We start from the raw sequence: 15,380 nt of genomic DNA, 5'->3' as shown, positions 1-15,380 counted from the left end.
GTAGAAGAGAAGATTAAGAGGTGATATGATAGCCCTGTTTAAATGCTTGAAGGGATGTCATATTGAGGAGGGAGCAAGCTTGTTTTCTAATGCTCCAGAGATTAGGACCCAGAGCAATAGATGCAAGCTACAGGAAAAGAGATTCCACCTCAGCATTAGGAAGAACTTCCTGACAGTAAGGGCTGTTTGACAGTGGAACACACTCCTTCCTCGGAGTGTAGTGGAGTCTCCTTCCTTAGAGGTCTTTAAGCAGAGGCTGGATGGCCATCTGTCGGGGATGCTTTGATTTGGATTTCCTGCATGGCAGAATAGGGTTGGACTGGATGGCCCTTGTGGTCTCTTCCAACTCTACGGTTCTATGATTCTATGTCTACAAAGCTGGAAATTCAGTTTAGGTGGTCCACTGAGGAGGAAACATCAATTGAAACCAATGTTAATATTTTAAGTAAGAAATTGGACTCACATTGGTTTGGCGTTTCAGCCAAGAATCCCCCTTACAAAACACCCTTACGGTACTTTGAACAATTGCCACCTCAGACTACTCTCATCCCTATTTTATCTCCCAAAAATCAGTCCCCAATTTTGAATTCCAAGTCTTAACTCGTGTTGGCCTGGGAGATGACTAGAAGGGTCACTTAGGCCAGTGCTACTCAAAAGCGGTGGCCCCTGCCACTGACCCTGGCAAGTGTTCTGCAAAAGCAAGAAACAATTGCATCCAACGGACACATATTTACTACTGGACCCTGATAAAATAAAAGCTAAAACATCCATATAAAATATAAAGACATGACTCTTAGTCATGATCAAAATGGAGCACATTTGGGAATAAGTCAGAATATAGTATAATAATAATTCTGATTTATATTCAGGACATAAACTCACTCAGAATACATTCTACATTTATGTACAGATCTATGTTTATAAACACCTTTAGGACGACCTAACGAAACCCGGAAACCGGCGACCTAACGCAACTCTAAATTTATGTATAGATCTATGTTTATAAACGCCTTAAAGAAACCCGGAAACAGGCGATCTAGCAGTGTTCTGTTTTATTCGTAAATCTGGGGGAAGCGGAGGAGGAAAAAGAGATGACTTCCGGTTCCCATAATGCCGCGGGCGACAGGAGTTCAGGGAGGGAGAGAGAAGGAAAGAGAAAGGAGGAGGGGGGGAGGGAAAGGGGAGGTACAGTATTGGGGTTTAGGTGGCGCATGCGCAGTGCGTCTCGGCGGGTAGAGGGGTTGCAGCAGCAGCAGTACTCTTTTGTTTGGCGGAGGCGGATCGAACGCGGGAGGCCCCTCGTCCAACAATCGGCCCCCTCCTTTCTCTCTCTCTCTCTCTTTTTGTGCCTGCGCTTCTCCTCCTTCTCCTTCTCTTTGGCCGCCGAAGCTCCTCTTTCTCTCGCGCTCCGTCTCCCTCCGTCCGTCCGTTCCTGTTTCTTTAAACATTCCCCCTCGCGCTTCCTTGGTGGGGCTTAATAAGGTAAAAACCAGGCAGAGCGAGGGATGAGGAGGGAGGGCTGGGGCGCCATGTTGGGGGCGTTTTCCAGGGGGGTGGGAAAAACCGCGGGAAAACATAAAATGGAGGAACGACTCCACTCCCCCCAAAAAAGAGGGGGTTTGTTTTCTTAATGAGTGCCTGTTGGGCAATGTGGGCCTCCCACTCCTGGGGGAAATGTGAGGGAAGGACCCTCAGAGAGGGAATATTTGATGGAAGGAACCTCAGGACCTCAAAAGGGGAATGTGTGAGGGAAGGGACATCAAAGAGGGATTATACATGATGGAAGGACCCTCAAAGGGGGAATGCGTGAGGGGGAAATGCGAGGGAAGGACCATCAAAGATGGGATATGTGAGCAGAAATGTGAGGGAAGGAACCTCAGAGGAAATATGAGGGAAGGACCCTCAAAGGGGGAGTGTGTGAAGAGAAATGTGAGGGAAGGAAGCTCAAAGGGGGAATATGTGAGGGAAGTGGCCTCAAAGAGAGATGATGTGAGAGGAAACGTGAGGGAAAGAACATCAAACAGGGTTTACGTGAAGGAAAGAATCTCAAAAGAGGGACTACATGAGGGAAGGACCCTCAAAGGGGTACTATGTGAAGGAAGGAAGCTCAAAGAGGGAATATATGAGGGAAGGAAGCTCAAGGGGGGACTATCTGAGGGAAGTACCCCCCAAAGGGGGGAGTATGTGAGGGGAGGAAGCTCAAAGAGGGAATATGTGAGGGAGGGAAGGGGGTCTCCAGAAGATGTGCATGAAATAGCAAGGGGGCTGCTGCTGCTCTGGGGCAGGTGTATGAGGGCTGAGGGCAAGCCCTTTGCCAAATTCCCAGGTAACTAGGTGTCTCTTTTGAAGCGCTCCAAGGGGCAGGCGGTGTGTGTCTTTGTTTAGGGGAGGGACCTTTCCCAAGGAAAGGCCGTGTTGTGGTTTGTGTTTGGGAGTGTCTGTTTAGGAGCGAAGGAAGCAGATAAGAAGAAAATCAATTCATTTAAGATTTCAGGAGAAGAGTGCTGAGGATACCGCGGACGGCCAGAAAGACAAACAAATGGCTCCTTCAACATTCAAGCCTGAAGCGCCCCTACCAAGGCGACTAGGGTCCAAAATACACTGCAGGAATAATCCAGTTAGAGACCGCTTTAGCTGCCTTGGCGCAATGCTAGGGAATTCTGGGAACTGTAGTTGTGCGGCACATTTAGCCTTCTCTGTCAGAGAGCGCTGGTGCCATGACAAACTACAATTCTCTAACTCAGAACCAGGGCACTTAAAGCGGTCTCAAACTGGATTATTTCTACAGTGTGATTTGGTCCTAGATTGAGGCTGTTGTACATTGGGCACAGGATGAGAAGGCAAAACTCATTAGAAAAGACAATAATGTTAGAAGAAGTGGGAAGGATGTAGAAAGAGAGGAAAGCCGCATGCCAGATGGATGGACTCTATAACGGATGATCTTGATGCAGAGCAATGGAGGACAGGAGTCTTGGAGGTCTCTCATCCACAGGGACTCCATGGGTTGGTGTCGACTTGAAAGCACTTAACAACAACAGTATGTGGAGAGTCTTTTTCCCCCAAATCAAATGAAATGCAGAAATTGTGGAGGAAAGAATAAAAGAGTCTCCTAACGTGGACAATGTGGGAGATGTTTCCAGAGAGAATTGAGTTTACTATATGATAAACATGTTGTTGGAAAGGGAATTAGGGGATTCCCTTTGAAGAGGTGAGGATGTTTGTGTGCAGTAGGAATCCATGTAAACAGGGTTTGTTTTTTTCTTAATATTCTTAATTGTTGTTTCTAACTGCCCTCAGGTTGAGACTTATGCGACCCTGTGGACAAGAGATCCCCCAAGCCCTGCAAATTCAGGCCCATCATGGAGAAAATACACAAAAAGATTAGGAGGGGTGATGGGCTTTTTTTCTGTGGACTTTGCTCCAGCAGAAAGCGAATAAAAGTGGGGTAAGATAGTAGCATGAGATGGTTCTTCACCAATACACTGTAAAAATGACTGGGAGATATTGATATGTGTCTCCAGAAGGATTTCCCCTTTTGAAGTTGTCCGTCCATCTCTTGTTTTTGTGGCAGAAAATTTCACTGAAGGGCAGTAATTTTTAAAAAGGATTGGAGAGGGGCCAGGTTCCTATTTCATAATGAAATTCAGTGCCATACGCAGGTGTAGATTTTGTGCCTCCTGGTAATTTGTATACGTTTGTATATTATATTTCAGGGATGCACACAGGGTGGAATTGCTTGAGGACGTGAGCCTATAGTAGAGCAGAGTGTTACATAGACGAAATACACTGGGAGGCATGCATTGGAGTGTGTGTGGCACATAGAGACTGTAATAGTGGGAGGAGGAGAGTGGGGCAAAGGAATTTGGGGAAAGGAATTCTAGGTCTCCACAAGTGCTGTAGAGAAGAGACATGAGAGGAACAACTGCAGGGCAATGTGGGAAGATGTTCCCTAAGCATATCTGGATTCAAAGGGTGAAGGGTCCTGCTAAGCAATCTGGGAAGGTGTAGGTGGCTGGGTAATAATGCAAGTACTGTACTCAAAAGTAAAGTATCTGGTCAAGATGTGCTTCTGTGAAAAGAGCGAAGGGTGACTGGCAGGAAATCTCCCATAGATACGTTGTTTGATTTGAAGCAGAGCCAGGCACACCATTGTTGTTTAGGGAGTCAAATAACTAAGGGATGGAGGTTTGTGAAAAGATACTTAGGAGATGAAGGGTATTGGAATAGTGTACTTAGTGATGAAGAATATGATGTGTGAACTCCAGTTGATGTGAATTTAGTTGTTGAGATGAAGCGGGGTCAAAAGTCCCTTATTTGATGACCACTTGGGATGTATCCAGGCAACAGTATTTGTGATGGCTCACACTTGCAAACACTCTTCTGATGGAAGAGAAGCTGATTTGTTACATTTTTACCCTACTTTTCCTCCAAGAAACTTAGTGTTCATCTCACTTTGTCCTTACAGTACACATGTGAAATAGTAAGTAATTAGTAAGGTCACTTGTGGTATTCATGAATTGTTCAAATCCTAACAATTCATGAATACCACAAGTGACCTAGTTGAACACTCAGTTCACCAGACCTCCCTGGTGTATGTTGGCACACCTAGAAATGTTGTTGTTCTGTGCCTTCAAGTAACCTCTGACTTTTGCAACCCTAAGGTGAACCTATCCCCATGCTTTCTTGGAAGAATTGTCCTTGCCTTCTTCCAAGCCTGAGAGACTGACTTGGCTAGGGTTACCCCATGGGGTTTCCATGGCCAGGCAGGGATTCAAAACCTGATTCTCCCAGTGTCTTAGTACAACACTCAAACCAATACACCACACTGGCATAAATGCGCTGCCAGGGATGATGATAAGAAGCAACGTTTGAAGCTCTGTCAATTCTAGTGCACATCATTCTTCTGTCAATGAATGCCATTCTTTTTACAGCTTCCTATAATAACATTTTATTCCTAGAAATTACATCCTACCTTTCAGTACTAATTGATATTTCTGGGACAATGTACAATAAAGTACGAACAACCATAAAATGCAATGCATTACCACCACAGTCTGCAGAATATAAACTAAGCATTTTGCATTAATAAAATTATTCAGTCAGATGTGTAGGAATTCCACAAAGTACACCTTGCTTCTGTGTTCAGCCAACTGTAATCTCCTATTATGTGCTTCTTGCTTGTTGTGAAGGAATGGATACAAATTACTGATTTGAAATCTTTTCCCCCTCTTAAAATAACCAGGCTTGAAATGAAAATTGAATGCAAACAGTCTCTTAAAATTGAACTTACAGCCCTTCAGGGAAAGGTGAAAAGTTTTGAATAGTAATATATTTTATGGCTTCTTACTGTAGACCAGGGAAAGATCATCTTTGGGGGTGTTTTGCACTAATTATCTCTATTTCTTTCTTATGCCTGTTAACTAACATCTCTAGGTGGCCTAGGTTTAGTAGTGTAATTGTAAATACTTTTTACTGCCTATTTAGCAAAGAATATGGACATATAGAAAACTGATCTGTCTAATTACTCTTGCCAGCCATTGGTTTTAGATGAGAAAAGCAAAGACTGGACCTGAAATCCTAGAATTGTTCTGTTGACATTGAGCTATATGTACTGGAGAGGATAAGAAAATTATTCTAACATGTTAACCCTTTTTCTACAATGATGCTGCCTTTTTATTAAAAGGTTTTTTAAGGCAATGGAATGTTTTTGGCTATCTGTTGTAAATTTGCAAATACTGTATGTCTATTTCACTCTGTTCATTTCCACTTACAGAATAGATGCTAAATAGATGGTCTGTATGTATCCCTTACTTTCCATATAGTCCACATGATCACTGAACTCCTCTGCTTTCGGGGAATGATAAGGAGTACCATCATTGTGTACATTCTTTCCTGTGTTTGTAATGCTTCTGCAAAGTGGTTTGGGCATGGGGAAGTGCAGAGTTTTCCTAATGGGAGAAGGATCTACTCCCCTGAACCCAGAAGAAAAGGAACTTTTGAAAGCAAGGAATTGGTTCTCAACTGGTGCAGTTCCTCGTCATGCATAGGGCACAGAGATTTATACATCTCCATCCAGGCATGCAGAGAGACCAGAGGGAGGCTCTCTGGGTGTAGGGGAAAGAAAGGGTGTGTGAGAAAGGACAGAGGGAGGTTTGTACATTTGTGAGCCCCAAATGAGCAATGCATGGTTGCAAAACTGTTGCCTGCCCCTTAATGATATGAAATCGATATATACAGAAACCTTGTAGGTAACAAAGCGAGTAGAACCGATTGAAATGATAAAGCTTTATGAAATATATATCCCATTTACAGTTTCTTCATCATGGTGTATGCAAGACAGGTCTTTTATAGACTGCAGGCAATTTTAGAATCTTATCTTAAACCCATAGACATTTCATTCCTTCTTTAAAATACCTGTATTTAAAGCCAGTGAGAAATCTGTAGAGATTACAAAGAGAAGAGAGTTTTGGCTCAAATCTCATGTCTTGTGGTTCTTAATTATTAGGATTAGTCCAACTGGTCCTGCAGCTTCCTATTAGGAAAAGCGCTTATTGCACAACTTGGAGGTGCTGACCTATCTCTTTCTGCTGCTTGTTTGGTTTTTGTCACATTTCAAACTTAACAAGATGTATTTAGCTGTACACATTTCATTCTTTTTAAGCATACATCAGTCTAATTAACTCATGCTTTGGGAAATCCTGAACCTTGGAAATATGTAAGACCACTATGAAGCCACATGGAATTGTATATGTTGGAAGGAGGAATGTATACACGACAGAGGCAAATTTCAGATTATATAGTCTTAACATGGCCTTTTGATGGATAGAATTATGGAAACTGGCTTGGGTTCAGGTTAGTTGGGAATGCACTTCCCATGCTTCCAATGGTAACAAAGTATTAACTCAGTATGTCAAACTCCTGTAAATCTGAGTGTGCTGAGAAGTCATAAAGAGCTCTGGTCCTATAATCCTCCCCATTTGGGAAGCAAGCCAGAACAGTTTGAGCTTTGTGAAAGCATGCTCTCCAGAAATTTCCCCCTTTCTTCCCCACTCAGTTGCTATTCATAGGTCTCTCTCCCTAGTCAGCCATCCTTCACTGCAAATGAGACCCATTTCCTCTTAAACCCTGACTGTGCTTTACGGCCCCTTTTGTCAGTTTGTATCCGACCCCCAACAGGCACAAGTGCATCCTCCAGCTGAGAGATGCTTTGCCTCTAGGAGGCCAGTGCAGTTTTCTTTTTCTGGTAGACTGTAACTTCAATTCCAGAAGAAGCAAGCTGTTTAATCTTCCATGCGTTCTGTGTGCTTTTGTGGTGCTCCACCACTCATAGATTCCCTTCCCCACTACTACCATCTTTGCCAGGTAGTCAAATACATAGTTTCTGGTTTGAATAATAGGAACAGCAGATTGCTGTGGCCTCCTGCAAAGCCTGTTTATTTTGAGGAGGAAAAACTGCTGTTTCCAAAACATTATTTGGAACAAAGAAACCTGGTTCTGGGATATACAGTGTGTTGTGCAAGTGTGTCCAGTTGTAGATGGTGTTGCCATCTTTTTCAAGATCTGCAGTGGTAAGGAGCATTAGTTACATTTTAGTACAGTGGCATTTTGAAGAGACAAAGTACAGTAGCTGTGTGTGTCTTAGACCTTAGTAGCTGATTCAAACATCAGCAGTCATTGGCATTGTACGGTGAGATGTTGCATCCACTGCTTTACTATCTGGCTGACATCACCCTGTTAGTGACGTACACAAGCGTGACTCCACCTTATCCTTGCGTATGTCTTGTTTTAGTTGTTGGGGAGGTTGGTATTCTTTTCCACCCTCTGTAACAATCAAAGCACCCCCAAGAATTTTTGCTACAATAGAGCTCTTGAATGGGCAATCTGCAGCTGGTAGAGAGCACAGGGGATCTGGCTGTAATGGAATCCCAACTGTGGAACTCTGGGCAATGTATGTCCTTGGCCTATGCATATAGCATTCTGGCTTATATGAATAGATGCTTCTATTACTACTGCTGTTACTACTAGTGGAAGCACGATGTGAACTACACTTGGTAATATTGCTATATCTGTTACTTTTATTCATTTTGCTTTAATACACCTTTTCTTTTTCTTTCTTTACCACTGCATATCTCCCACTGTATATGCAGTATCTCTTTGGACCGATACATTTCACATTAAAACTGACTGACTGATTGACTGACTGAACTAAAGGATGAGCTTTAATTACTGGAGAGATCTCTCTGCCTAGTCCTAGTAGTTATAGTTTCTAAAATTTATGATCTGCGTTTTCCATCCTCATGTCAATCTGCTTGTCTCTAACAGCCTCCTTTAAACCGCAAAAATGGCGAGCACAATGGGAAAAAAGCAAAACAAGAAGAAAGTGGAGGAGGTCCTGGAAGAGGAAGAGGAGGAGTATGTGGTGGAGAAGGTCCTTGACAGGCGGGTGGTGAAAGGCAAAGTGGAGTACCTGCTGAAGTGGAAGGGCTTTTCAGAGTAAGGCTGCATTCACATTTTCAGCTTTGCAAACTAGTTCCTATAGCTTCATAGTCCATAAAGTTAGCAGTTTGTTTGTTCCTCTCTGTAAATGTATGTTAAATGTTCTGGCACACAAGTGTTGGAAGAAAGATCCAGTTCTTCTCCTTTTTAATGAAATCTTGCCTGTATTTTCACCCCAGAACAATTCTTCTTTCCCACTGTTGTAGCCATTTGAAAACTTAGTTTGTGGAGAGGAGTTTCCTATCTCATGATGTTGTTCCTCGAATACCTTACTCTTTAAAAAAATAAAACTCCAACCCATTTCTTCCCATTTGATACTATGGCCTCCGTGCAATTCATCGACTTTCAGGACTAATAATAGGGCTTTAGAGACTGGTAGCACATTGTTCAGGGTGTATTCTTACAAGGGTTAGGTGGTGTTAAAGAAATGGGTATATTCTTAAAGAATTACTTTGTCTTGGAGTGTCTCTGAGCCCTGGTGATGCAGTGGTTAAATGCCTGTACTGCAGCCACTCACTCAGAAACCATAACGTTGTGAGTTCAATACCAGCCAGGAGTTCAGGCTCAACTCAGGCTTGCATCCTTCTGAGGTTGCTAAAATGAGTACCCAGCTTGTTGGGGGCAGTTTGCTTACAGTTGTAAACCACTTAGAGACTGCTTATCTGGTGTGAAGTGCTATATAAATGAAGCTGCTAGCTGCTATTTCTCTGCATGAGTCGCAGACTAGTTTGTGCTGGAGAGTGATTCTACCTGTGTAGGTGCTTGTATCTATTATGTATAATGCTTTATAATCAACTTGAAAATATTCCTCACTCTTGTCCTCAAGGGTGCGTGTGCAAAACCTGTGGAGTCCAAGTCTAGTTACTCTAGAGGGTGTAAAGTCTTGTCTGAAAGCCTTTATCTGTCTGTTGAATGCTAAAGCTGAAAAGCAGTATACTTGTACAGGCCTTAGTAGCCATGCAGAAGGTGTCTGTGTCTGCTCTTCCATATTCTATTGTTTCCAGCTAGTTTCTATCGAGGTCTATCTCATGAGACCAAATTTCAAGTCAAGAATAATAGCTGAAATCCTGGTAGTTTGACCTGAACCAATTTACCCCCTTCTGTATTGATAGTTAAGTCATGTTCTCAAGTTTTGCAGCTTTGGGCAGGTGCAAAGATGATGTACTTCTGCACTTCCAGATGTTTACTCAGAGATTGCAGTAGTTTATGACAAGATTCCAGTACAAATTGAAGTTGGGTGTGAGGTCTGTAGATTTAATACTTGCTCCTAGAAAATTCATCACTTTTGACTTGCATCAAGAATTTCCAGGTTAATTAGACAGAGCCTCTTTTTCTGATAGAGTTAAATGATTTAAACATAAAACTAGTTATAAAATCTGGGTTTAGTAGTCTTATCCACCTAATAAGTGTTACATGGTTACAGTGAAGATAATACATGGGAACCAGAGGAAAACCTTGATTGCCCTGACCTCATTGCGGAGTTCCTACAATCCCAGAAAACGGCACATGAGAGTGACAAGTCAGAGGGAAGCAAGCGCAAGGCTGACTCAGACTCTGAGGATAGAGGGGAGGAAAGCAGACCAAAGAAAAAGCGAGAAGAGGTAAGGAAGAGTTATTCTGTGGCCCAGTGAAGCTGCTTATACCTTGCAGTTAAAGAAAAGGAAGAAGAACCGAGTTGCTGAACAGTTGTGCCTAGCAGCAAAGATTTTCATTACTGTTATTGTTGCAATTCAATTCTATCAGCTAGCTGAAGTTCTTTTGTTTTGTCCAGCTGACAAAATAAAAAGGTTAAAATCATAAATATAATACATTGAAAAATCTAAAATGTGCTATTCAAATTGGATACATTTGAACTGTTTGTACTACTTTAGTGGTGCCCTTCAAGAATACAGCAATTGTCACTTCTTTGTGATACTACTTGAATTGGTTTCCTGCCAGAATCCCAATTCCAGTCTTCATCCCAATTATGTATTCTTTAAGAAGATGGAGTTGTGCATGATTTACCCAATTTTTGGATATTCTCAATACTTTGGGTCTGTACACAGACTACGTTGGTGCTGGAAGCAGAAGGCTGTAATTAAAAAATTCCTGTATGCAATTCCATTGCCTTTTGAAAAAGCATAGGAAGAATTGCTGATTGTGTTTATTGCTCTTTATAAAGTCTTGTCTTGCATCACTTTTGACTGTAAAGTTTTTTCTGTTCTGTTAATTCAATTTCTCACACTTTAAATAATTGGGATGGTTAAGAAAAAGCCAGATAGGTCATAACATTTGGCATACACAATTTCTCAGATGGTCATGCTGGTTTTTTCCTTGCTGCTTGTATCCTACCTTTTGTCTCATGCTTTTATTAATTCTTCCTTTGCTGCTGTTAGTTCTGTTAGTTCTCCTTTCAACATTTCTATTCTGTTTGTATCTTCTTTAGTATCCTTTTCTCACACAGTTCTTCCCTTCCCTCTCTTAAGGTTTCCAGTTTGTCTGCATGCTTTTCTCTTTTGGCTTCTATCCTGCTTCCACTTTAGTCCTATTTTCTAAAAGCGCTGTCAGTCTCTTCATAGAAGTCCAGGAATTGTAGTTTGTGAGGATCCTGAGAATTTTGCTGGAGCTTTTCAGAGCTAGAATTCATGGGATTCCTATTTACAAACCACGAAAACCAAGTAGTTTTGAAACTAGTTAACATTTCATAGTGTATACACAGGCAAAGCAGGTATCACACTTCTTGTGTGTGTCTCTCTCCCCCCCCCCCCCCCCTATTTGTACATGAGCAGCCCAACTGTGTGTTGAGTTTATTCTGCATTGGCAAATGGCATTACATCATGGTCTGTGCCTGAACTTTTCTACATCACCTTGTAAAACAGGAGTGCGTATTTGTGCAGTATTCCAGATGTTGGGACTACAACTTCCAGCAACCCTAGGCAGAATAACCAATGGTGAGGGATGCTGGGAGTTATGGTCTGAAATAGCATCTGAAGGGTAACTGTTTCCAGAGCCATTGTAAAAGCAATCATATGCCTGTTTCTTTCTTCAGACTGAAAAGCCTCGGGGTTTTGCAAGAGGGTTTGAGCCAGAGCGGATTATTGGTGCTACAGATTCCAGTGGGGAGCTCATGTTCCTGATGAAATGGTTTGTCTATTTCAAGTATTTGCATTTATGTTGGTCTCCATCAAATAGTATGCCATCAGAGTCCTGAAGTTAAACTTTTTGAGAATGGTGTGATCAATCATAACAAAGTTACATGGTTTGGTTCCTTTAGCACAGATGTAGACAATATAATGCCCTTCATATCTTGTAAGACTGCAACTCCATTAGAACTAACCAGCAAGGCCAATCAGAAAATTATGGGGATTATAGTCCAAAAATATATGGAGGGCACCAGGTTGTCTCATCACTGGTTTTTATTATGTAAAATAGAGTCCTAACTCACTTGCATGGCTTGGCACTAAAGGTTTCCTTCCAACAAGTACATTGGTGGCTAATCACTTTTAGCAGTAATGAGCTGGAATGGCATTACATTTTTACTTATAATGACAGGGATATAATTCACTACTTTTCACTGTAACATAATAGGATTCCTGCCTGTTACTGGTTACTCACTTAGTAGTGTTTTGAATCACTGTGAGCAGGGGTAAGAGGGGCACAGGAGTAGCTATCCATGTGAGATCTTTTGTGGTGTGGTGTGCAGCTAGTGAGGAGCCAGCAGAAGATATGAGATGTATTTGTAGCTTATATTAATAGCTTTGGGGGGGTACACCTGATTCTTGCTAGAAAGAAAGCAAAAAATCAACTGTGTGAGTACATGGGGGGAAAGAATGCCTTGCCAGGTTGACTGCTATAGTAGCAGCACAGGATGTGTTCTTGGTTACATTGGTGTGAACTGTGAGAGTCCAGGAGGGTGTTTCTCTGCATGCCTCAAAGATGGGGAACCCCTATATTTTTAGTGTCACACAATATACCAGCAATGTGTTATTAATGAGCAAAATAGCAGCCCTGTCTAATCAAATCTTGGTTGCTGAATCACGTTAACTCCAGCCGTATTGTTTTTCAACTAATATTGTAATTAGTTGTTGTGTGACCCTAAGGCAACCCTATCATGAGGTTTTCTTGTTAAGATTACCCAGAGGAAGTTTACCATTCACTTGCCCCAGGTCATCCAGTAGGTATCAAGGCCATGTGGGAATCAAACCCTGGTTTTCAGAGTTGTAGTCCAATCCTCAAACTACTACACCATGCTGGCTCAGTGCTATATTCTTCATTGTGCCCTACGTTGGGGGAAAAGTGCACATAACTCAATATTATTCTCCTGAATTGGATAAACAGGGACTGAAAATGGCAGTTAATGGTCTGTTTTTATCACTCAGACTAAAGTGATTATACTGCTGCTGGGTTGTTCAGCAGTAGTGAGCAGCTGAATTGTATGACAGTAGGAGCATTTTTAGGGTGCATCTGTACTTTCCCAACTGTTAGGTTTATAGGGTGTAAACTGAATGGAGATCTTGAAAAAAATCTCAGGAGCAGGGGATTTCAGCTGACAGGAAACCAGCCATGTGTTCCTATGGTTTGCAAAAATGTTTTAATAGTAGAAGTGGACCTTAGTACTTTTCCCCCTGTATATCCCAACTGCTCCTTTTCTACTTGACTCTGCAGGAAGAATTCAGATGAAGCTGACCTAGTCCCTGCCAAGGAAGCTAACATCAAGTGCCCACAAGTGGTCATCTCATTCTATGAAGAGAGGCTCACATGGCACTCCTACCCATCAGAGGATGATGACAAGAAAGATGACAAGAACTAGTCTGTCTACCCTCCTATCCCCATCCCTCCTCTGGTCAACTTTTGTATTAAAACATCAGACTGTGGGTTTGAACATAAGTTTGAGAGGAAGTGGAGAGGGTCTTGGCTGGGGAAGATGCCCTCTGTAGAAACAGGACAATTTCTGTGCCCTCAGCAGTTTGGTATGGCAGCACACTTGCTCCCCTTCCTTCCTTCCTTATCATATTTACATGGGGAAGGAGGGGAGAATGGGTGAGTGTTTCCAAGCTCTTCCTTGCTTGGAGGATGGAACAAAAATAACTCCATGCAGGACAAAGCCTGAGGGCCGGACTGGCTGCCAAATGGGACAGCAGGTGGAGGCTGCTTGTTCTTTGAAGACCATCTCTGTGATTTGCAGCCTTTCACCCCATATAGTGTTAACTGCATTTTACAGCTTAGCATGTGTGTAGATTTTCTTTCTTTCTTTTTGCTATTCTTGGTGTATTGTTGTGGTAAGGGAGGGTGCATTCTGATTGATTTGGGGTGGTTCCGTGTTTATAAAAACTCATGTCTCTAAGTGAAATTGACTTACTTTTAACTGAAAGGCTGGTGAATATGTGTCCAAGTGTTAAAATTATCATGTGAGACTGCAGCCAGCTGCCACAATTGTCAATCCTTCCAGATTGGAGAGGAGAGAGCTTCCTCTGATATTTTGATGAAGTGAGAGCAGTAAGCTCCCGAATTTAATTATTTTTTCCCCTTCTGCATCATTTCTATTCTGCAACTTTAGGGAGCCCTGCCTAATTTTTATTTTGTTTAATGTAAATTAATTTGAGAATCAAGGTTTTAGGGAGCAGAGAAGGAAAACAGGAGTGAAAATTTATCTTTACAGCACAATGGCTTTCAAACATTGAGTAGCAAGCTATCTTCTCTTCAGATTTGGGCATTAGTGATTGTTTTCCTTGCTCTAGTCCTCTACTGATTTCATTTTTTAATCTAGCATAATTCATTTTTAAAAAGCATATAATTTTCCTGAACCTTAGCAAGCCACCAATTCTTCCTCTTTCACAGGACAGTATGTATGTAGAAATGTATTGTACAAACCTTTTTTTTTTAATAAAAAATAAAAGCATGTGTTTTAGGTTTCTGTGAAAATGTTGTCTAAAACTTAAGTGTTTGGATTTTAACTTCATACTGAGCTGTCTTTTTGTCTCAATAAAACTTTAGATTTATAGTTCTGATCTTGATTTTTCCTGGTACAAGAAAAGTATCACACACATGGAAGGGGTACATTTAAGAGAACTTGCTACTAAAATGCAGCAAATTAGAATGCTGTTAACTTAGGTCAATGTATGATGCAAGTGTCTCATTCATTCTCCCTATCCCACTGTTTGCAGCAGAAATTGCATAGTGTGTAATGGGATGGTTCGTGCACTGGTTGCTTTACACCACCGAAGCTGACAATAGGATATACAATTCTTTGTAGCTGGATTTATCTTGCTACTTCTACTGGAAGTAGCCAGAGATTAAATGAGAAGTTATGTGCTAGTTATGACAAAGTAGTACATATTTAGTTAAAGCTAGAAGGAATGAGCTTCAGTGCAGGCAAACAAGAGACCATATCCTTCGTTAAATAGCTTAAAGGTGGTTTTCAATAGCTTAGAAAACAACTCAGAAATAGAATTTATAGTGCAGTGGCTTAAAGAAGTCCTTGTTCTAGGTCACAACCTAGGAAATAGTTTCATATTGTGGAATATGAACAGCCAATACTTTAGCTTGCTTTAACATGCCAACTATACTACTTACAGTTTGGTTATATTTAGAAAAACAATGAACTAAAATGCTGTTGTCTCTTAGAGCCTGCTTCAATCCTTACTAAAAATGAAAGTAGGGGCAGATAGTCAGGTCACCCACATATTGGCTGAAGGCAAGCTACTGACTCCTTTTGATACCCAGCACCCAAAAATACATTAAAAACAGCTACAATATTGAAAAAAGTATTTTCACCACAGGCTTGTAATAATTTGAATAGGGAGGGTGTGTGTGTAAATTACCTCCCTGTTTCATCTCTAATATCACTGGCACATAGAAATGTGTGTGTGTTTTAAAAATCTATAATTTCTCAGTAAGGACTGAGC

The 15,380-nt window shown here is 41.6% G+C and overlaps 1 protein-coding gene across 1 annotated transcript; it reads left to right on the top strand.

Annotated features, from left to right (window-relative positions):
• The first annotated feature begins 1,209 nt into the window (after positions 1-1,209).
• CBX1 (chromobox 1) lies at positions 1,210-14,476 on the top strand. Its single transcript, XM_042474994.1, has 5 exons — positions 1,210-1,482; positions 8,323-8,493; positions 9,920-10,097; positions 11,525-11,619; positions 13,141-14,476. Exons 2-5 carry the CDS (start codon positions 8,342-8,344, stop codon positions 13,283-13,285), a joined length of 570 nt encoding a protein of 189 aa, XP_042330928.1. The 5' UTR covers positions 1,210-1,482; positions 8,323-8,341; the 3' UTR covers positions 13,286-14,476.
• The last annotated feature ends 904 nt before the right edge of the window (positions 14,477-15,380 follow it).

Source organism: Sceloporus undulatus, chromosome 6 (assembly GCF_019175285.1).
Source record: "Sceloporus undulatus isolate JIND9_A2432 ecotype Alabama chromosome 6, SceUnd_v1.1, whole genome shotgun sequence".
Taxonomy (NCBI): Eukaryota; Metazoa; Chordata; class Lepidosauria; order Squamata; family Phrynosomatidae; genus Sceloporus; species Sceloporus undulatus.
This window is presented reverse-complemented; position numbering and strand designations above follow the sequence as displayed.

What these genes read in the sequence shown, in the direction of transcription:
- CBX1 (XM_042474994.1), top strand. Translation starts at nt 8,342, where the DNA reads ATGGCGAGCACAATGGGAAAAAAGCAAAACAAGAAGAAAGTGGAGGAG. An exon ending in AAGTGGAAGGGCTTTTCAGA is followed by an intron (nt 8,494 to 9,919) that starts GTAAGGCTGCAT and finishes ACATGGTTACAG; the next exon opens with TGAAGATAATACATGGGAAC. An exon ending in CTCATGTTCCTGATGAAATG is followed by an intron (nt 11,620 to 13,140) that starts GTTTGTCTATTT and finishes TTGACTCTGCAG; the next exon opens with GAAGAATTCAGATGAAGCTG.